This window comes from Oryctolagus cuniculus, chromosome 2 (genome assembly GCF_964237555.1).
Source record: "Oryctolagus cuniculus chromosome 2, mOryCun1.1, whole genome shotgun sequence".
Classification (NCBI taxonomy): Eukaryota; Metazoa; Chordata; class Mammalia; order Lagomorpha; family Leporidae; genus Oryctolagus; species Oryctolagus cuniculus.
The window spans coordinates 57,720,106-57,743,485 of record NC_091433.1 but is presented as its reverse complement, the minus strand read 5'-3'; the positions used below and the strand labels follow the sequence as shown (position 1 = coordinate 57,743,485).

Genomic DNA, 23,380 nt, shown 5'->3' with positions numbered 1-23,380 from the left:
TACTATTTGTTGAACTCTTTTTTTTTAAGATTTATTTATTTATTTGAAAGTCAGAGTTACACAGAGAAAGGAGAGGCAGAGAGAGAGAGAGAGAGAGAGAGAGAGAGAAATCTTCCATCTGATGGTTCACTCCCCAGATGGCTGCAATAGCTGGAGCTGCGCCGATCCGAAACCAGGAGCCAGGAGCTTCTTCCAGGTCTCCCACGTGGGTGCAGGGGCCAAGGACTTGGGCCATCTTCTACTGCTTTCCTAGGCCATAGTAGAGAGCTGGATTGGAAGAAGAGTGGCCGGGACTAGAACCGGTGCCCATATGGGATGCCGGTGGTTCCGGCCAGGGCGTTAACCCGCTGCACCACAGTGCCAGCCCCTGTTGAACTCTTTTACTTAGTGTAGAGTTAATTTTATAATCATAAGTAAATTGAAAATAGATCTTTATAAAAATTAAGAGTGGGAATGCAAGAGGGAGGAGGAAGAAAGTTTGGAGCATGGGCCGGAAGGAGGGGTGGGAGTGTCACTATGTTCCAAAATTTGTATATATGAAATGTATGAAGCTTGTTTAACTTAAATAAAATAAAAAACCTCCAATATGAACAATATAAAAATCAAAAATAATTAGAAAAACAATAAGAATGGGGAAAAGTGTCATGGAAACAGAAAATGTAAAATAACAGTATATAAAGTAGTGGAAAGTAAAAGATGCACATATCTGCAGGTACTACACCTTGCTTGGAAATAACTTAAGGCAAGTTTGAAAATTAATGTGGCAAAAAGACATGTTGGCCAATTTTAGTAATATAGAGAGATTCTTACTTCCTTTCCTCTATAGTTCCTATGCTTAATTCAACCAAGTGCAGCACTTGTACAGAACATAAAGGAAAAGAGATCTGTTTACTGGGTGTGCAAACTTAGCAATGAAACTGATTGCCGAAACTCCACATATCCCACTTATGGTGGTCAGGAACTGAGGAGTTTACTCCTTTCCTTTATCTCAGGAACCCTAAAAGCCCTTCCCTTTCCTTCCCTCCCCTTCCTTTCATTTCCGCTTCCCACCCAATTCTCTCCCTCCTGTTGATTACAAAAGCATATCCCAGCATAGCTAGTATTTCCAAATCTAATGGTGGACATACATACTAAAGTCAGTCATGTTGAAGTATGACAATTCTGTTTTCTTAATCATCTGTCTAGTGTGAATAATGTACTTAATACAAATAACTTTGCAGATGGTCTCCATTCTTTTGCAATTTACGTTGCAGACATATAATTCTAAATAGAATCAGCTCACAACAATGGGATGTGCTCTTCTGAAGCCAAGTCCCACCTTCCCAACTTAAGCTACCCACTAAATTGCTAGGCCATTTTCCATTTAAGGTGTGAATACTTTCAAAGCAGTAGAGAATGAGAAAGTTCCTCAACAATTTTTAACCCATTGTCATAAATTTTAGTATTTCTGTGTCTCTCTCTATTCACTTATTTTCCCAGAAGATTTTTCTCACTTAATTTTTCAGTATAGTACCTCAAGAATTGGTCATTTGTTCTCCTTGAATTGTTGTGATAATAAGTATGTAACTTAACCCACTTGTTCAGGTAGGGGAAATTTTTGCACCCTAAATCGCAATCTCTCTTTGCTATTAGAACATTAAAACCCACTCAACACTGGAAATAGCTCAATGCTATTCTGCTTTCTGCTATGTGATGAGGAGGCAGTTTTGATGATTTCTGGTTCAGATTTTATCTGAGTGATTTTGGTGAGATGTTATTACTATGCTTCAAAAGTTTTATTTGAAATAATGAGCAAGAATTAGGGCAGCTATTTTGCTTCTGCCAAGTAGATTCATATAGGACAAAAAAAATCAATATGGAGACTGGTTAGAAAATTAAGTAACCAAAAAGAGATCCAAATCACTAATTTTGCTACGTGACATCGCTTCTTGAATAATTTTTCTGAGGATTGGGCAATGAACAGTGTTACTCAGAAATATATCCCCATGTAATTTATTAAATAAGGTTGTATTTGTTTTTTTTTGTAACTGTAATATACATCAAGATATGATACAAAGCCGGCGCCGTGGCTCAAAAGGCTAATCCTCCACCTTGCGGCGCCGGCACACCGGGTTCTAGTCCCGGTCGGGGCGCCGGATTCTGTCCCGGTTGCCCCTCTTCCAGGCCAGCTCTCTGCTATGGCCAGGGAGTGCAGTGGAGGATGGCCCAGGTGCTTGGGCCCTGCACCCCATGGGAGACCAGGAAAAGCACCTGGATCCTGGCTCCTGCCATCGGATCAGCGCGGTGCGCCGGCTGCAGCAGCGGCCATTGGAGGGTGAACCAACGGCAAAGGAAGACCTTTCTCTCTCTGTCTCTCTCTCTCACTGTCCACTCTGCCTGTCAAAAAAAAAAAAAAAAAAAAAAGATATGATACAGTTGATTTCCACAGTGAATGCTTTTTATTTTCAAAATGTGATGATTTTGAGTTCAGGTCAAGGCACCAGAAACTGAGTTCACTAGAAAAAAAATTCTTCAATGTTTAATGCACATATAAAAATTAGCTCCTGTCTCTATAAAACAAAAGGCAGACAGCAAGCTGAGATAAAAGGTAAATTCACTTTCTTCTGAACTAACTTCATGGGTGTGTGTATGTTTGCTCGCACTTCACATTTATTCCTTGGAAGTTAACGATTGTTTCTGCATACATTTTTCTGGTAATTTTTTGGGTCAGAATGAGAAAGAGAAAGAAACATGAATTCATGGCCAGAAGAAACAAACCTTCATAAGCTGATAGAAATCATAGCAGTATAAACTATTTCTACAATGATCTAGAGTGTTAACAGCTAAAAGATATTGATGAAGTCTTCTACTTATAACAGTATTAGAACATTAGAAAAATTAAATTTGATGTGAGTTTATTGATTAGTCTTGGATAATCAAACATAATTTTTCATAGCTAGAACTTAGATTGAAAGCCATACTGAATTCCTAATTTCAGAAATGATAATCAAATAGTATGTGTCTTACTAGGTAATATTTCAGCAAGGTGAATACTCTTTAAATGAATGATTTAAAAAAACTAATATAAAATAACAGCAAATGGGATGGGAGAGGGAGTAGGAGATGGGATGGTTTGCGGGTGGGAGGGTGGTTATAGGGGAAAAACTGCTATAATCCAAAAGTTGTACTTTCAAAATTTATATTTTTTAAATAAATTTTTCTAAAAAAATAACAGCAACAACAAAACCAAATACCCAAATCATGAGAATTTAGATAGACAATGTAATGTAGTAAGTAAGATTCTAGGGTGAAAGTCCTGGGGCTTATTCTATTGACTCTGCCCATTTCTAGCTTCTTACCTTCAACAACTTAATCTAACTACTTCAGTCCTTCATTAGTAAAAGGGATATACTAATTCTGATTACTTCTTAACGTTTTTATATGAATAAATTACTTAATGACTTTAAATAATTATATCATCAGCCCATAATAAACACTACACTCCTATTTACTATTATGATGGTGACGGTAATGACAATGATGGTGATGATATTTTCAATTGTAATGTTGTCCTCGATGCTGTATCAAAAATGTAATGCCCACTATCCTGGTTTATAATGTCCGAATGTCTCTGAATGCATCCTATTTATCATAATACTATTATTGTTTGCTATTTGATGAGAGTAGATATTAGTAAGTTTCAGACTGCATTAGAATTCAAAGATCTACTTTATATTGCCTTTTCTAGCATTCAAGAATACAACAACGTTAGGTAAAATATAAATAAGAACATGATAATTTCATTCTAATGATATTTTGAAGGTTACCAGATAAAAGAAAACTTGCGTTGTTCTTCTAAGAGAGAGAGATGTATGCCAAGTATTCCAGTTTATAGGGAAATTATTCCAGGTTTAATATAAAGAATTTTTCAAAAGTCTTTTCTAAAGAATAGTTGGACAGCTTTGAAATGTAGTTATTTTCCTGTCAGTTCAGGTGTTTAGACATAGCAAGCAGTGAGTTTCCATGTTCTGTGATGTTTATAATTTATGATTTGCTTAGTCTTATTTCTTCAAGAACAACTATCTTAGTAATGGTATCCAGTTCTATCAGGTATTACACTTCTAAAATTTATTGTACTTTCACAATATTCATGTTTTCAAATCTGAATTTATCAGTTTTAAGGCTAATCTTTGGGTACACTTTTAAGGAATTCTTTCCTTCAACAAAAAAAAATTGGGTTACACTATGTGCCTATCAGTTGCTAGTCTTCAGGGATGCGGAATAGATTAAAACAACTTCTGTATCTTGAAACATTAACACATAAAAGATACATGAACAAAGTGTCATCTACAAAGACTGTGTAGACATGAATCAAAGACTGCTGGAGTTATTACTTTACCTGAGTTCTAAGATTCATTAGGCAAACTAGATAGATAGCATGGGGAAGCTACAATAGCTACTGCTCTATGGCATTGGCACAGATACTGAAAAATGTATCAAGCAGAATAGAATGGAAAGATAAAAAGACCTACACACACATAGGTACTTATAAATTCATATAAAATTATGTTCTTCATATTTATATACTAAAAACCTTTCAGATGGATTAAAGTTAAAATATAAGGATATGCAAAATTTTGAAAGCTTAAAGGGAAGAGCAATCAAGATTTCACTTATCATGAAGTAAAAAAAGTATGTAGGCAGTATAAGAATCCATAAAGGAAAAAAGTATGGATTTTTACAAAAGTTAAAATTTTACTCATTTAAGTATTATCAAAACACTAATTATACATAAAAATACAACTAACATAACTAAAATTTCTAATTTTAATAAACGAAGAACAGATTATAAAATTATAATATATAAAGCAGGTATTCCAATACAAATAAAACAGAGTAACATACATGTGTATATATATATACATATCTATCATCAATAGTAAACTAAAGAAAGTAATTTAAAGCAATAGTATTGCTTTTTACCTATCCATTCACCAGAAAAATTAAATTGTGATGCCTGCTATTAGGAAACAGAGTATGAAACTTCCGACTTTTTACCCATGTGTTTCAACTTTGTGGACACCACTTTGATTGTGTCTACTTTGAATTTCTCCAGGAATTTATTCTAGGGGGACAATATAGATGGTGAACAAATATTATCTACAAATCATTATTATTAGCATGTTGTTTGTAAGAGGAAGCATTAGATTCTCACTGCTGCCATAAAGAAAAGAACTACAAAGTTAGTAATTTAAAACAGCATTCATTGTGCTACATCTTTGAATTTCAGAAGTCTGAAATGGTCTTACAGGGTTTACTGAAATGAGCTGAAATTAACTGAATTGGCAGAATTCTTCTCCATCTGGAAGCTCTAGGGGAGGATCCACAACCTTGCTTATTTGAGCTTCCAAAGGCCACCTGCACTCTTTGGCTCACGGTTACCTTTCATCTTTAAGCCAGTAGTGTAACATCTTCAAATTATCTCCGAATTTGAACCTGCCTCTCCTGCATCACTCATGTTTAAGGACCTATGTGAAGACCTTGGGTCTGCCTAGATAACCCAGGACAACAGCCTCATCTCCTGATCATTTGTTTAATCACATTTGCCAAGTTGTTTTTTTCACAGAAAGTAACATATTACAGGCTTTGTGTAGGAGCCATTATTATCCCTATCACTAAACACAAACAGGGAATGGGTAAAATATAGTTATAATATCTTCAAATGATAAAATGTACCATAATCTTAAAAATCTTTGAAAATTTATTTAATAGTTTAAAATATTAATGACTGGCTTAAAAAAGGATGCTTTCAAAGTAGTATATAATTATTATAGCTTTTTGAAGTTTCTTGAAATTTATAAAAAACTGAGAGGGTAAACAGTTAATAATAAATCTTTTTTTCCTGTTTTGTGTTTTTTTTTCTCCATTTTTTTTTTACAATGAGCATACATTGCTCTTAAACCAGTTTGTCAAACAAATACACAAGCATTGCCAAATTTGAAAGTCTGCATTTAAAAAGGAGGTAAAGGACTTACATGAAGCCCTTCAGATACAGGGTAATATGAATTGGCACTTTGGAAAGCGCATGCAGTGAAGCAAAGATAAAATGCTTTAGGATTCTCTATTTGATCCTGCTATAAACACAGTCAGTGACCTCATTGTAAGAGAGTTATCAGTACAAATTGTTGACTTGTCTAACAAAAATTCATATTAGTGTAAATTATGAGTTTAATTTTCATGAATTTGAAATTCTTTGTTCTTTCAGAGCTTGTTGTTAACAGAGTAGTTTTGTGATAGAATTAAATCAGTGAGATAACTTCAGATTTTATTTAATTTAAATAGTTTGATAATTTCAAATTTTGAAAAGGATTTTTGAATGTAACATTGAAAATATTTATTAGATGACTGAAGAAAAACTTTAGGTAAGAATTTTTGAATTTAATAGATTAACTTTCAAATTCAGTAAAATATATAGCTGTGGCAGGCTAAATAATTGCTTCCAAACATATCCAGATCCTAATCCCTGTAACCTATATGTGTTACCTTATATGGCAAAAGAGACTTTGAAATTGTGATTCAATGCGGGATTTAGAGCTGAGGAGATCCTCCTGGATTTCCTTAAATAGGCTCTAAATCTTAATAAAAGCGTCCTTATTAGAATGAAGCAGAAGAATATTTGATCAGAGAAAAAACTCACATAACTGCTGAAAGAAGGTGCTACTTGCTGGCTTTGAACATAGGGAAAGGATCACTAGCTAAGGAATGCTAGGAAACCAGCTCTAGAAGAGGCACAGTGTAAAGGAACTTGCCCCTCACCTTTGGAGGCCCAGAAGCTCTGCCAATACTTCAGTTTTGGCCCCAGGAAACTAATTTCAAATTTCTAATATCCAGAACTATTAACAAGTAAGTGTGTGTTGTCTTAAGCCACTGAGTTTGTTTGCATTTGTTATAATAGCCATCATAAATTAATACAGAGCTAGACCTGTTTTTCTGCAGCAGTTACTGCCAAAGAATTTTTACAACACACTGGAGTCAAATTTCAAAAGGGTAAAGCCAAAGGTATATGTCTATTGTAATTCTCTTCAGCAATTTGTAATCATACTTCTAGCCTGAATGCTGAGTCATAGGGATCCATGCATTCTTATTAAGTAAAATATGAATTTGGGGGAATAATGTCAGCAAGATGGTTGAATATTAAGTTCCAGCACTTGTTCCCACACAGAAACACCAATTTAAAGCATACAGGCCAAAATACCATCATGGGATTTACAGAATCCACTTAAGAGGTTGCAGTAGCCCATTGAGCACAAAGGAATAGCCCCACCGATATGGGTAAGAAGAGCCATGCTTCTCAGTCAACATCAGCCTCTACCCTAAGCCAGCGCAGTGCTAGGAAATATCATCCCAGCTCATGCTCTCTTCATGGGTGGAAAGAGAAGAGTGAAAAATGCATCCAATATTCTAGAAATTTCACAGAGCTGACTAAGGGTCAGGTTTCTGTATCACCTCAGTCTAAGAACTGATAGAACTGGCATAATGTGGATGCCTAGAGGCCTCTAAGAGCTAATCAGTGAAATTGTGAGAAGGCTTACAGCTGGACAGGGAGGAAAACATAAGGTTCTACAAGCAAAACCAGAAGGAGAAATAAACAGCAACTCAGTCCTGGTAGGGAATTTCAACGTCCCACTTTCGATAAAGGGTGGGAGAGGAAAGAGACTTGAATCACCCTCCAGATCAAATGAGCTTTTAAAGAGACATATTCAGAACATGCCACACAGCAGTATTAGACGGCACATTCTTCTGAAGGGCACATGGGACGTTTATCAGGATGTATCACATGTTAGCTCACAAAACAAGACAACAAATTTAAGAGGATTGAGTTCATACCAATGCAATCCTATTTACAACAGCTTTCAAAAAAAAAAAAAAAAACCTTAGAAATAAAATTAACCAAGGAAAGAAAAGACTTGTATGCTGAAAGCTACAGACATTGTTAAAGAAATGAAGCAATACACAATAAATTGAAAGATATTTAATGTTCATGAATTGGAACATATGATATTGCTAAAATGTCCATATTACTTAAAATTACTTACCAAACAATGCAATTCTTTCAAAATCCAGTGGCATTCCTTACAATAATAGAGAAAAATCCTAAAATTCATAAGAAATTAAAAAAAAAAACTCAGAGAAGGTAAATCTGGAGACCCCATACTTGATTTCAAAATATAGTGCAAGGGGCCAGCACTGTGGCGTGGTAGGTTAATCCTCCACCTACAGTGTCGGCATCCCATATGGGTGCCAGTTCTAGTCCTGGTTGCTCCTCTTCCAGTCCAGCTCTCTGTCATGGCCTGGGAAAGCAGTGGAGGAAGGCTCAAGTGCTTGGACTCCTGCACCCACATGGGAGACCAGGAAGAGACTCCTGGCTCCTGGCTTCGGATCAGCGCAGTTCCAGCCATTGCGGCCAATTGGGGAGTGAACCAATGGAAGGAAAACCTTTCTCTCTGTCTCTCTCTCACTGTCTGCAACTCTACCTGTCAAATAAATAAATAAAAATCTTTAAAAATATAGTGCAAGTTTAAATTAATCAAAACATGCTGATACTGGTATAAAAATAAACAGAGACCAAAGGAACAAAGTAGTCCAGAAATAAACCAATACATATAGAGCAAAATGATTTTCAGTGAGTATGACAAAACTTCACAGAAGGGAATGATTGAAAAAATTGGATACCCACATACAAAAAATGAAATTAGACCCCTTGACCATACACAAAAGTCAATTCAAAATTGATTACAGATTAAAGGTAATATTTAGGTCTTTTTTGCACTGTTTTTGGGAATGTAAAGTGGTATAACTGCTTTGGAAAACATTACAGAGGTCTTTCCAAAATTTGAAAATAAAATTGTCCCATGATCTGGCAATCATACTTCTAGGTATTTATCCCAAAGAATTGGAATCAAGATCTCAAGGAGGTACCTCTACTCCTATGTCTGTTGCAGCATTATTCACCATAATCAAGATATATAAATAGCCTAAAAGTCGACTGATAAATAGATAAAGTTGTAGTGGTTCATACATTTAATGAAATATTCCATTATAAATTAAAAGAAATCCTGCCATGTGCTAAATTATGGATGAAACTTGAGGACATTAGGCTATATTAAATAAACGAGTCACAAAAGAGTAATACTGTATGATTGCATTTATATGACATTCCTAAGATAGGCAAACTTACAGAATCGAAGTGTGAAGATTCCCAGAAACCACACGTTTAGGAGAGGAAAGAAATGCAGAATTGAGGAATTGCTGTTCAATACATACAGAAAAGTCATGTAAGATGAAGAAGCTCTGCTGTACAACATTGTGCTTATAGTTAACTATAAAGTATTGGACACTTAAAATCAAAGAGTGTAAATCTCTTGTTGTTTTTCACAGTAGAAAAATTTTATTTATAACAGTTACGGATGGACATTCCAAAGCAGTTTTACTGTAGTCTCTAAAACTGCTGGTGTTAAATTCTTTTATAAAGAGAAGCAAATTAAATTCACTTCAATATACTAATACCACAGACTGATAGATCTACTCATCTACTCACTTATGCATTGATTTTAAATGGTGAGGAAGAAGTAGCCATTTCCTACCTTATCACTAATCTAAAGATTAAAGTCAAAGTGGTAAATATAAAAAACCATAGCTACAGGAAGTTGTTAAGAAACACACAACATAAAAAATATAAATTTAGGATATCACAAATATAAATTGTGGGGATAAAGAAGACATCTAGAGAATATATATGTGACCAAATGAGCTGTTTTCATGTTAGAATAGTCCATTATCATATTCTTTATGTTAGCCCTATGGTAACCACAAAGGAATAATTACAGCAGGCAGTGAGACACACATGAGAAAGAGCAAGGAATGAAAATTTAGCACTATAAGCCACAAAGTTAGAGACCCAGAGAGGAAGATAGGCACAAAGGGTCTACAAAATAACCACAAAACAATGAACTGAATGGTAGGAATAAATATTTACTTACTAATTATATCCTCAGAGGTAACAATTAAAATTTCCAATTAAAACGCACAATGTATGTGTGCGGGGGGGGGGGGGGGGGGGAGGGAGCTGTTTTGCCTAGCTTTTAAGAAGCTCCAGTTCCATGAATGAGGAGGTTCAATGCCCAGTTTCAACTTCTGACTCCGTCTTCCTGCTAACTCAGATCCTGTGGGAAAGAAGAGCCAGCAGTGTGGCATAACGGGTTAAGCCATGGCCCGCAGCACAGGCATGCCATATGGATGCCAATTCGAGTCTTGGCTTCTCTGCACCTGATCCAGTTCCCTGAGAAAGTGCCTGGGAAAGCATCGGAGGACAACTCAAGTGTTTAGGCCCTGCACCCATGTGGGAGACTCAGATCAAGTTCCTGGCTCCTTGCTTTGGCCTGGCCCGCCATTGTGGTCATCTGGGGAGTGAACCAGCAGATGGAAAATCTCCCTTCCTCTCTCTCTCTGTCACTCAGCATTTCAGATAAATAAAATAAATATTTTTTTAAAAAAGATCATTTTAAAAAGCTTCCTTCAAGAAACTGATTTTCCTTGTAGGGATATACATAGACTGTAAGTGAAAGATGAAAAAGATATTGCTTGCAAATGGATACCAGAAATAAGAAAACATAGTTATATATACGCAGGAAAAGTATACTTTCAGTAGAAAACTTCAAAAAAGATAAAAAGTTATTATATAATGAAAATGCTGCCAATTCAGCACTATAACATAGTAATTATAAGATTATATGTTCCCAAGATTGACACATCTAAATATATGAAACAAATACAAACAGGTCAATGGGAGAACTAGGTGACCATATAATAGTAGGGAACTTCAACACTCCACTTTTTGCAATGGATAGAAAACCAGCAAATAAATACCAGAATTAAATGCTATTCTCAAATAAATAAGCCTATTTTTCATCCAATAGCTACAAAATATGCATTCTTACTGTGCATGGAACATTCTACAGGATTGATAATGTCTTTAGGTGACAAAACAAATCATTTTTTCTTAATTGGACAGGCAGAGTTAGTGAGAGAGAGAGACAGAGAGAAAGGTCTTCCTTCCATTGGTTAACCCCCCAAATGGCCGTATGGTCAGGGCGCTGCGCCGATCCGAAGCCAGAAGCCAGGTGCCTCCTCCCAGTCTCCCATGCAGGTGCAGGGGCCCAAGCACCTGGGCCATCCTCCACTGCCCTCCCAGGCCACATCAGAGAGCTGGAATGGAAGAGGAGCAACCAGGACTAGAACCTGGCACCCATATGGGATGCCAGCGCTGCAAGCGGAGGATTAACCAAGTGAGCCACGGTGCTGGTCCCAACAAAACAAATCTTAACACATTTTAAATAAATTATATCAGGTATAATGGAATAAAATGGAATAAAACTAGAAATCTGTAACTAGAGGACCCTCAGAAGCTTTAAAAATACATAGAAATTAAAAAGCATGCTCTTGAATAGCCAACAGGTCAATGGAAAAACTAAAAGGGGAATTAAAATGACTAAAGAAAAATAAAAATGGAACTGTACCTAAACCTGTAGAACACAGCAAAAATAAATCAGATCCAAGAGGAAAATTTATAGAAATAAATACTTAAATAAGAAAAAGAAGAAATCTCAAATAAACAATCTAACATTTTACTCAAAGAAATAGCAGACTAGAAGAAAGTAAAACCTAAATTAGTCTAAGAAATGAAATAATAAGGATCAAGCCCAAAATAGATGATATAGACATTAAGAAAACTATATAAAAGATCAGTGAAATGAAGAGCCATTTTTTTTGGAAAAGATAAATTCAATCAACATAGCTCAAATAGAAAAAATCAGAGATGAAGTAGGAGACATTACAAATAATACTACAGAAATAAAAAGAATCACGGGAGACCAATACAATTAAACACCAACAAACTGGAGAATTTCGAAGAAATATATGCATTCCTAAACATATAAAATCTACCTTAATTGATTTGTAAAGAAGTAGAAAATCTGAACAGATCAATAATAACTGAAAACACCGACACTATAATAAAGAATCTACCATCAAAGTAAAGATTAGGACTTCATGACTTCACTTCTAAAGTATACCAAACATTTAAGGAAGAACTAACACCAGTATTTAACAAACCATTCAAAAAAGTTGAAGAGGAAGAAATATTTCCAGTGTCATTCTAGAATACCCGGATTGTCCTGATACTCAAATCAGATAAGGTGAAACAAATAAAGAAGACTATGTGTCACCAATGAACTTGTATGCAAAAATATCCTCCCCCACCCCCGACAAATACTAGCAACCCAGGTGCTGGCACTGTAAAGCCACCTCCTGAAGTGCATCCCATATGGGTACTGGTTTGAGTCCTGGTGCTGCACTTCTTCTTTTTTTTTTTTTTTATTAAGTTCACTGATGTTTATTTTTGTGGTGTGTTTTTATTTATTTTAATTTATTTATTTTGGAAGGTTTTTATCTATTGAATACAAATTTCATATGTACAGCTTTTAGGGGTATGGTGTTTCTTCTCCCCATTTCAGCCCTCCCACCCCCACTCCTATCCAACCTCCCACTCCCTCTCCCATTCCACTTTCCATTAAGATTCATTTTTAATTGACTTTATATACAGAAGACAAACTCTATACTAAGTAGAGATTTCAACTATTTGCACCCACACAGCCACAAAGTATAAAGTACAGTTTGAAGATAAGTTTTGCCATTAATTCTCATAGTACAACTCAGGACAGAGGTCCAACATAAGGAGCAAGTGCACAGTGACTCCTGTTGTTGATTTAACAACTGACACTGTTATTTATGATGTCAGTGATCATCCTATGCTCTTGACATGAGCTGCCAAGGCTATGGAAGCCTGTTGAGTCCACAAACTCCATCGGTTTTTAGACAGGTCCATATGCAAAGTGAAAGTTTTTGCCTCCCTTCAGAGAAAAGTACATCCTGCTTTGATGGCCCATTCTTTCTGCTGGGGTCTCACTCACAGAGATCTTTCGTGCAGAACTGTTTTTGCCACTATGTCTTGGCTTTCCATGCCTGAAATGCTTTCATGGTATTTTCAATCAGATCTGAATGCTTTAGGGACTGAATCTGAGGTCAGAATGCTCTTTAGGGTGTTTGTCATTCTATGAGTCTGCTATGTGGACTGTTTCCTGTGTTGGAATTTTATCTATTGTTATTACCAAGCACTTGGTCTTATTTATGTGATCCCTTTGACTCACATTAGCCAAGACATGGAATCAACCTAAATGCCCATCAACAGAAGGCTGGATAAAAAAAATATAGGATATTTACTCTGTGGAATACTACACAGCAGTTAAAAAAACGAAATCCAGTCATTTACAGCTAAATGGATGAATCTGGAAAATATCATACTTAGTGAAATAAGCCAGTCCCAAAGGGACATATGCCATATGTTCTCCCTGATCTGTGACAACTAACAGAGCACTTAAAAGGAAACCTGTAGAAGTGAAACTGACACCATGAGAAGCAATTACTTGAACAGCCCTTGTCTTGACTGTCAAGGAACAGTTTATTATTTCATTTTATTTATTTGTTTTTGTTCTTCTTTTTCTCTACTTAATACCATTGGATGAACTCTTTACTTAACATGGAATTAATCATAGATGTATTAAATCAATTGAAAATAGATCCCAGTTAAAAATAAGAGTGGGCATAGGAGACCCGGAAGAAGCTCCTGGCTCCTGGCTTTGGATCAGCCCAGTCTGGCTGTTGTGGCCATTTGGGGATTGAACCAGCAATGGAAGCCCTCATTATCTCTGTGTCTGCCTGTCTGTAACTCTGCCTTTCAAATAATTAAATAAATCTTAAAAAAATAAGAGTGGGAATGCAAGAGGGAGGAGCTGTACAGATCAGCACACATTCCCACAGACTAACCCCCTAAGGGTGAAGCTAAAAACTTGCCATGGGACTCCAAATCCCATTTAGCTGGGTGGCACTAACCCCATCTTATGTGATAAAGTGATCATATTAAGTATGGAATTGATCATATAGATAAATTGCTCCACTTCTGATCCAGCTCTCTGCTATGGCCTGGAAAAGCAGTGGAAGATGGCCCACATCCTTGTGCCCCTGAACTCACATGGGAGATCCAGAAGAAGCTCCTGACTCCTGGCTTCAGCCTGGTCTAGCTCCTACCATGAAGCCATTTGTGGAGTAAACAAGATGAAGGAAGATTCTCTCTCTCTGTGTCTCTCTGTCTCTCTCTGTCTCTCTCTCTCTTCTCTAACTTTGCCTTTCAAATAAATAAAAGAAATTATTAAAAATTAATTAAAATTAAAAATCAGTAATGTTTCTACAAACCACTATCAAGCTATCTGAAAAACAAATCAAGAAAATATCTTATTGAAACTAACTATAAAATAAAAATATCAAGGAGTTCAGCAAACACCCTGTCTTAAAGCAGAGAAATCAGAGATTCTGGGACCCTACAATCTTTTCCAGGGATGTGACCTCAGTTGACCTAAGGACCTCCCAGCAGGTACCATCTCCTAAAGGCTTCACACCACCTCTATGTCATCAAACTGAGGGCCAAGCCACTAACACATAAACCCTTGTGGAACAAACCACATTTAAATTATGGCACCCACGATCATGAATTAGAAGAATATGTATTTTTAAAATGACCATACTACCTAAGGTGACTTATAGACTTAGTGTTCACTGGTTATGATATTTAGCAATAAATTCTAATAGGATTTTCTGTAACTATAGACCACAACGATGATTATAAATAGTCCTGTAATTTTTTAAAAAGTTTTATTTATTTGTGGGGTTGGAGCTGTGGCATAGCGGGTAAAGCTGCCGCCCGCAGTGCCGGCATCCCATTAGGGCATCAGTTCGAGACCCGGCTGCTCCACTTCTGATCCAGCTCTCTGCTATGGCCTGAGAAAGCAGTGGAAGATGGCCCAAGTCCTTAGGGCCCCTGCATCCGCTTGGGAGACATGGAAGAAGCTCCTGGCTCCTGGCTCCTGTCTTTGGATCGGCACAACTCCTGGGGAGTGTACCAGCAGATATACTCTCTCTCTGCCTTTATAACTCTGTCTTTCAAATAAATAAATACATCTTTAAAAAGAGTTTTATTTATTTGTATTTATTTGAAAGCCAGGGGAGCAATAGGAAGCAATGGGCTAGGGCAGGCCAAAACCAGGAGCTTGGAACTCCACCTGATCACTTATGTGGATATCAGGAACCCAATTACTGGATCATCATCTGCTGCTTCCCAAGGTGCCCATTAGCGGAATCTGGTTTGGAGGTAGAGTAGCTGGGCTTGAATCAGGCTCTGCAATATGCAGGCTGTAGGCATCCCAAGCAGCAGCTTATCTGCTGTGCCACAACAGTCACACACCATCTTACAGTTTTAAATGATATTATTTGGGGCATAAGTAGGGAATGAATGTTTTCAAAACTTGGAAATGCAAATAGAATCATAACTCATAAATGTACTAATTGTTCTTTCAAATTCCACTGAATATTCGTATCTACAGAGCTATAAAAATAAAATTAACTATCTAATGAAACTCTGTCATCTGTGTATCATTACCAGTGCGTGCATACATTTATATTTTCTTATAAGCACTTTTGTTTACCAACATGGTTATTTTTTTCCATTAAGTAATCAGTTGTGTGAAAAGATTACCTTCTCATGCCTCTTTCGTTTGAATTACCTGTAATTTTGCTCGGCCCAATTCCATATAATATCTTTTAAGGATTCTGCCTAAGAGTCCTGATTGTGAAAGTTATAATTTTCTCCAAAAGTATATCTTTTATTTATTGACATTGTCAGCAACAGTAAATATTAGTGACATTTTATGATAGTTATGAAGTAAAACTCAATTATAATTGACTATGAGGACAGAGATACAGAATGTATATCATTACATATAAAATGACTAAATTATTAACCACAAGATTGTTTCTCCAATTAAATGAGGTTTTTAAAAAAGATTTATTTATCTTATTTGAAAAGCAGAGTTAGAGAAACAGTGAGTGAGAGAAAGAGAGAGAGAGAGAGAAAGAGAGAGAGAGAGAGAGAGAGCTTCCATCAGCTGGTTCAGTTCCCAGATGGCTACAATGGCTGGAGTTGGGTTAGGTGGAAGCCAGCAGCCAGGAGCTTGGGTGGCAGGGGCTCAAGCACTTGGGCCATCTTCCATTGCTTTCCCAGGTGCATTAGCTAAGAGCTGGATCAGAAGTGGAGCAGTGCTCATAAGGAATGTTGGTGCTAAAGGTGGTGGCTTAACCTACCATGCCAAAGTGCTGGCCCTTAATATGAGTTTTAAAACTAAAAATTTGTTTATGTTTGTTATTTTGCTCTAATTAGAAAAATTAATAGTGATTATTCTATTTATCAAATGCATTTAAGCAAATACCTATGGAAGTATAAATCACTGTTTACCAAGACTACAGTGGTGTAGTCAAAAAAATACTGAAAGTGGCAAAGCAAAATTTAGATCACAAACATTAGGCAGATAATGTTTAATATCACAAACATGTTTAATATCACATAATGTTTAATATCACAAACATTAAACACATAAGGTAAAAATATTTAAAATCCAAACTCCTTTATGAACACATGCTGTAAATTTATACCAAAAGAGCCTTGAGCATATGAGAATCAACTTCTGCAGACCAGCAATAAAAAGTTACTGAAATAAATCATTTTTCTCCTCTAGGATTGACATCTTTAAGTATGTGATCTATGGCATCGCAGCTGCATTCTTTGTGTATGGCATTTTGCTTATGGTAGAAGGTTTCTTCACAACTGGAGCCATCAAAGATCTCTATGGAGATTTCAAAATCACCACTTGCGGCAGATGTGTGAGCGCCTGGGTATGTTATTTCTCTATATTCAGTGTTTAATGTGGGTTTATTTCAATAGCACACAGGTTTTAACTTTGATTTGCTAAGAATTAATGTATTGTTTAACATAGTAACAATCACTACTGTGATTGCTATCTTGAACCTTGATAATATTATTTTCTAAATTAGGATGATTACTTGTAAAAACTCAGTTTCAAATTCTCAAGGCATATGGAGCACAACTAGTTTTGTTGTAGAGAGAGCAGAACTGTTGGTTGATTTATAATTATTTCAAATGGATTTTTGAGTCTCATAAAAAGTAACAGAAAAATCAATCTGCAATTTATAGGCAATAAATGTGTCTGTCCCTCCCATCCCTTCAACAACACATTTCCATATTTTACTATAAACTTGGGACCAACTATGCCTGTTTTCTGTTGGCTTAAGATAAGAGTTATATTCATTTTGGCCTTAAATCTTCATTGATTTGACATTTAATAGTAAATCGAGTTTACAGTCATACTTTGAGACCAATACAGTGAAAACAGGGCAGATGTTTCTACTAATGTATTAGTGGCAAAAATGAAATACATCGTGGTTGAATGTACTTCCATATTTTAAGACAGAACTGTATTCCTATAATGAAACTTTCAATTTTCCAATGTTGATATGATTTTATTTTTTTTCTTACATTATATAAGAACATGTATTTAATTGTAGTACTTAACTCATATCAAGTAAACTGTTTCAAATAAGAAAAGATATAAATTAAGTCCACCTCGTTAATATTCAAATATACATCAACCAACAAACATCTGTTTTACTAGCTTATCATAAATTCTATTATGCTGTTTGGTGTCAGAAGTGATAATAGTTGGGTATCATATTTTGCATGAGTTGGGTGTAAGTGTAGTTGGCTCTGCTGGAATAATTTCTTTAAAGACTTGTCTACTTCTGTGTTAACACAACATTTGTTGTAATATTTGAAGAGGTAAAATACATGAGTGTGAACAAAACTAGAATCTCAATAATGGAACTGAAGGTCTTTAAGCTGGCCCTTATCAACTCAATTATTTGTATCATTGATATCAAAATTACAGATGTAGAGGAAGCTAAATCCATAAAAATCTTGGATTAATAAAAAAATTATGACTCCAGTAAGTCAAGCTTCAGTCTGTTCAAAGCAGTTTCTCTATTAAAAAGACAAGGGACCAGAGTTGTGGCTCAATGGATTAAGCCTCTGCTTGCTACATTGTCATACTATATCAGAGTTCCAGGTTGAAGTTCCCCTACCAATTCAGTTTCCTGCTAATGCTCCTTGGAAGGCAGTGGATGATGACCCCACCTTGGAGACCGGGATGCAGTTCCTATCTCCTGGCTTCAGCCTGGCTCAGTGCTGGCTCTTGCAGCCATCTGGGGAGTAAACCAGTGGATAGAAGGTCTTTTTGTCTCTCCCACTCTGTCCACTCTTCCTGTCAAATAAATAAATAAATAGATACACCTTTGGAAAATAGTAAGTTTTGATTTTATTTTCCTTTATATTCTGCCACTACAGTATAGTGAATTCAACTAACAATGAACTTTTTTCTTATAATTAGGATGGTATCATTTTAATTCCATAGCATGCTTTAGCAAGTCATTTAAATTTTCTGGACTACAGTGTACTCACTTACAAAATGACTGTCATCTCTAAAGCTCACTTAAGCTTAGAGCCCATGCTGCTGAAGCATTAGTGAAATAGAGCTAAGAGGAAGGGCTTGATAAGCACATTTTTGCCATTAGGGAATAATCTTTTCCAGGACAAGTACTGTCAATTTCATTGTTTCATTGATTGCAAGATTACATCATAATGGAACAAACACCACCACAGGAGAAAATGCATATCCACATATAGTTAATTATCTGTCATTCAGTCATCATTTAACTATCTCAAATAAGAATTTCTAAAGCAAAATAGGGGCCACTTTTTTTTATAATAATTGCAACTGTCATCAGTCCCACTCAGCAGATGAAAAGAGTGGCAGCAGCTGTCTGGGCTCCTCCAGAGTCTACTAAGCATGGAGTAGGGCACCCTGTTTCCCCCACCCACCCTTTTAATACTCCATCTGGGGCCGGCTCTGTGGCAAAGCAGGTAAAGCCGCCACCTGCAATGCCAGCATCCCATATAAGCACCGTTCGAGACCTGGCTGCACCTCCACTTCTGATTCAACTCTCTGCTATGGCCTGGAAAAGCAGAAGATGGCCCAAGTCCTTGGGCTCCTGTACCCGCATGGGAGATCTGGAAGAAGCTCTTGGATCCTGGCTTAGTATGCAGCCACTTGAAGAGTGAACCAGTGGGTGGAAGACCTCTCTCTCTCTGCCTCTGCCTCTCTGTAACTCTGCCTTTCAAATAAATAAATAAATCTTTAAAATAAAATGCTCCATGTGCCACCCAAGGAATGAGCAGCACTGAGGCAGAGACAGAAGCTACCTTCTCCTGCCTTATGAAGAAGCAGCAATGGGGTCGGCGCCGCGGCTCACTAGGCTAATCCTCCACCTTGCGGCGCTGGCACCCCGGGGTTCTAGTCCCGGTCGGGGCGCCGGATTCTGTCCCGGTTGCCCCTCTTCCAGGCCAGCTCTCTGCTGTGGCCAGGGAGTGTAGTGGAGGATGGCCCAAGTCCTTGGGCCCTGCACCCCATGGGAGACCAGGAAAAGCACCTGGCTCCTGGCTCCTGCCATCAGATCAGCGCGGTGCGCTGGCCGCAGCGCGGCGGCCATTGGAGGGTGAACCAACGGCAAAGGAAGACCTTTCTCTCTGTCTCTCTCTCTCTCTCACTGTCCACTCTGCCTGTCAAAAAACAAAAACAAACAAAAAACAAACAAACAAACAAACAAAAAAGAAGCAGCAATGCAGTGAATGAGAACTCTAACTCAAGCCCTGTCTACCTCAACACTGCTTTCCCAAATTTGATTAGAGCTAAGACCAAGAATTAAATTTCACTGGCTACAGCCAGTGCTGCAACACTCCTTGATCTTCCTCCCCCATCACCTTCATTGCATGTAGCTCTGTGGAATTTCATGGAGGGGGCAAAAGAGAAGAGAAAGATTTATCTTCTGCTCTTTGCTAACACTGATCTTCCTTCCTTCCTTCCTTCCTTCTCTATTTCTATTCTATATCTTGTCTGTTTGTGTGCTTGTCGTGGAAGGTGTATCTTACAGTATAACTTATGCTCGCTAAGTTAACTTGTTAGCATGTTTTGTCTGTTATCTTAGCTTTTCATTTTACAGTGAAATAGCTGAGACAACTAACTTACAAATGGAAAATGTTTATTTAGCTCAGAGTTTTGGGGTTTAGTGCAAGACCAGGTGGCCCCATTGGTTTGGTCTCTGATGAGAATGATGGATGGTATAGTGCATGCACAGAGGAGATCATATGGCAAGACAGGAAGCAGAGTGAATGGTTGGGCCAAACTCAGGCTTTTGTAACAACCCTATTGACAGAGCATGCTTTCTGAAGACCCACCCCAATGACCTAAAGACCTCCCACTATGCCTCACCCTTTAAAATTTCCACCACCTCCCAATAACACCGCCGTGGCGACCAAGACTTTAACACATGGGCAAAACATCCAAACTAATAGGCGAACCACAGCAGTTCCGCACCTGGTCCCAAAGATTCATATACATCTCATAATGAAAACTATGTTCATCTCATCTCCAAGAGTCCCCAAAGTCTAATGGCAATGATACTAAGAAGGTTAAAACTTAATACAATTATGATGTTTAGAGATGGGGTATTTGAGAAGTGATTGGTTTAACTGGACCTGCAGGATAGTATCCTCATGATAAATTGCTGGAGCTTTATGAGAGAACACATAGACAGGTAGATACAAGTGGATCCTGTCTCTGGATTTGTGATTCCTTTTGCCACTTTGAGACTTTGCCACCAAGGCACCATCACCAGAGGCAATGAGGCCTCCCAATCTTGAACTTGAACTTCCAAAACTGTGAGCTAACCCTTTTCTCTTGTAAAAGTTAGTTGCCTCAGGCAGTTCATGATAGTGGCATAAAGCTTACCAATGCATCTGTACTCCTTAACTTTAAAAACTGTCTATATTTTTGAAGTTATATAAATGAATTCTACTAGGTATATAAATAATATTAAAGAGTGGAATAAATTTCTTTTGCAACAATTATGTAATATGAAAATGCTTCTGAACTAACACTAACAAATTCGTTATTCTGCTTCTGTTTCTTTGCACTACATAAAGAGGAAAGTGGTTATTGAAGCTAAACCAGTAAAGTGCAAATTAATTTAAAGCCCTAAAACAGAGGATGCTAATCAATATGCTCTTTACTTAATGAATACTCTTGAAAATGGGATTTGATCTGCAGTACATGATTCTTCTTATGCATTATCAAGGCCAATTTAAGATTATTTCAAAATTTTAATGCTGTCTTTCAAAATCCAGAATGTGAAACACATAAAACACAAAATCTCAGTGTTAACTATGGAGGTAAAAATCATTAACTACTTTACTGAAACATCATATGAAGAATTATTGAAAATATTTAACAATTTTATTTATAATAAATATTAAATAATATAAAAGTGAGTAAATTCAACAAATGGTATTGGATGCATCAAACATAAATTTGCTAAGCTTAATTAATATAGAAATACTACTTCTAACGATTTTCCCTACTAAATTTTAAACCAAAAAACACTATATTTTAACTTGGGAAATACTCAGTGTATTACATTTTGAAATCCTAGGACATTTAGTGTATGTACTCCTCATTTTCTTCTAAAATTTTCCCATGACCACTTTGATTAATAATCGCAACACTTTTGAAGGAATAAATTTCTTAAATTTGCTACTCTCTATGGAGGTTAATCTATATGCTCTAAGAGTTAAGTAGAACAATAAGAACTTTAAACATTGTGTGTTAGTTTGCTAGGGCTGCTATAATAAAATGCCACAAACTGGATGACTTGAAGAAATTTACCTTCTCACAGTTTTGTAAGTCAGAAGTCTGAGACCAAGCTGTCACAGGATTTTGTGTCTTTTCTGAGTGCTGTGAAGAAAATCTATTCTATTTCTCTGGCTTCTAAAGGCTGTGGTAGCCTCTGGCATTGTCCTGTAGGAGCACCCCAGCCACTACATTCATGTTCACATGGCTTTCTCCTTACAAACATGTATGTGTCTAAATTTCTCATTTGTTTAATAATTATAGCAGCCATATTGAAGTAGAGGTTATCCTGATGATTTCATTTTTTATTTCTTCACCTCTGTAAAGATCGCAAGGTCACATTCTTAGAAATTCGGGGCAGAATTTCATTGTTTGAATTTTGTGAAGATAAACTTAATATGTGGCTGATAGCATCACATTATTCAGATTAGAACAACAGAGTTTAACACTGGTTTCTCAGTAGAAGTAAAAAAGGAAGAGGGAATGTAGTATGTTTAAAGCATAGTGGTAATAATTAAAAATACGGTTTGAAATGCACTTCATGAAGAACAAGAACCAGTATTTTATTCACTGCAAGTGTCTGAAGTAGATCACATATCTATTTCAGAACTGAACCCAGTGAATAGCAATCTCAGGTTAACTGTTGAGGTATTAACTGTGCTGGTACTTAAATCATAGGAAGAAATATATAAAAACATTAATTATTTTCTAATTTCTAGTGGAAAAGGTTGTTTTAATTCGAATTTTTTTTTTCAATTGAAAAATTCAACTGGCTCAATTTTCTCATCATCTGTTACAAAAATCAGTGTGGCATACTATCAATGATGTACAAAGGATCAGAATGACATCTTTACCCCTTGGGAGTCCCAAGTCTACTCAGAATATCTCATAGGAGACATGTACAGAAACAAATTCAGGATAGTCTTATTCGTGAACATATATGTATCTTATGTTTTTATACAGAGAGGAGGTGGAAAAGTATTGTTGACCAGTATAAACCTAAGTCGAGCACAATACATTGTTGGCACACAGAACTTTTAGCTACTAACAAGTTGAGTTAAAAAGGACTTTTGATATGTATTTGGGAGAAAGGAAAGAACTAGTGTATGGAAGTGCTGTGTGTGTGTGTGTGTGTGTGTATGTATGTCTCTCTCTCTCTCTCTCTCTCCTCTCTCTGTATCTCTGCCTTTCAAATAAAATAAATCTTTTTTAAAAAATAAAGCACCAGTATCTTGCTATTTCAACAGGTTTTTTTTTTCAGAATATCATATAGTTAAAATCGCATCTTATGTAGCTTTTCATATTGGCTTCTCTCTTCTAATAAAGATTTGTTTATTTATTTGAGAACCAGAGTTAGAGACAGAGAGAGAGGTCTTCCATGCACTGGCTCATTCCCCAAATGGCTGCAACAGCCAGAGCTGGCTGATCTGAAGCCAGGAGTCAGTAACTTCCTCTGGTATCCCAGTGGGTGCAAGGGCCCAAGCACTTGGGCTGTTCTCCATTGCTCTCCCAGGCCATCAGCAGGAAGCTAGGACTCAAACTGTGCCTACATGTGATGCTAGCACTGTAAGCAGAGGCCCAAC

The 23,380-nt window shown here is 36.7% G+C and overlaps 1 protein-coding gene across 3 annotated transcripts in view; it reads left to right on the top strand.

Moving 5' to 3' along the window:
* GPM6A (glycoprotein M6A) overlaps positions 1-23,380 on the top strand; it is a 353,384-nt gene that overhangs the window by 293,995 nt on the left and 36,009 nt on the right. For all 3 annotated transcript variants that reach the window (XM_008249994.4, XM_070068303.1, XM_008249983.4), the window contains exon 3: positions 16,719-16,875. In XM_008249994.4, coding sequence (XP_008248216.1) covers positions 16,719-16,875 — 157 coding nt within the window. The remainder of the gene's footprint in view (positions 1-16,718; positions 16,876-23,380) is intronic.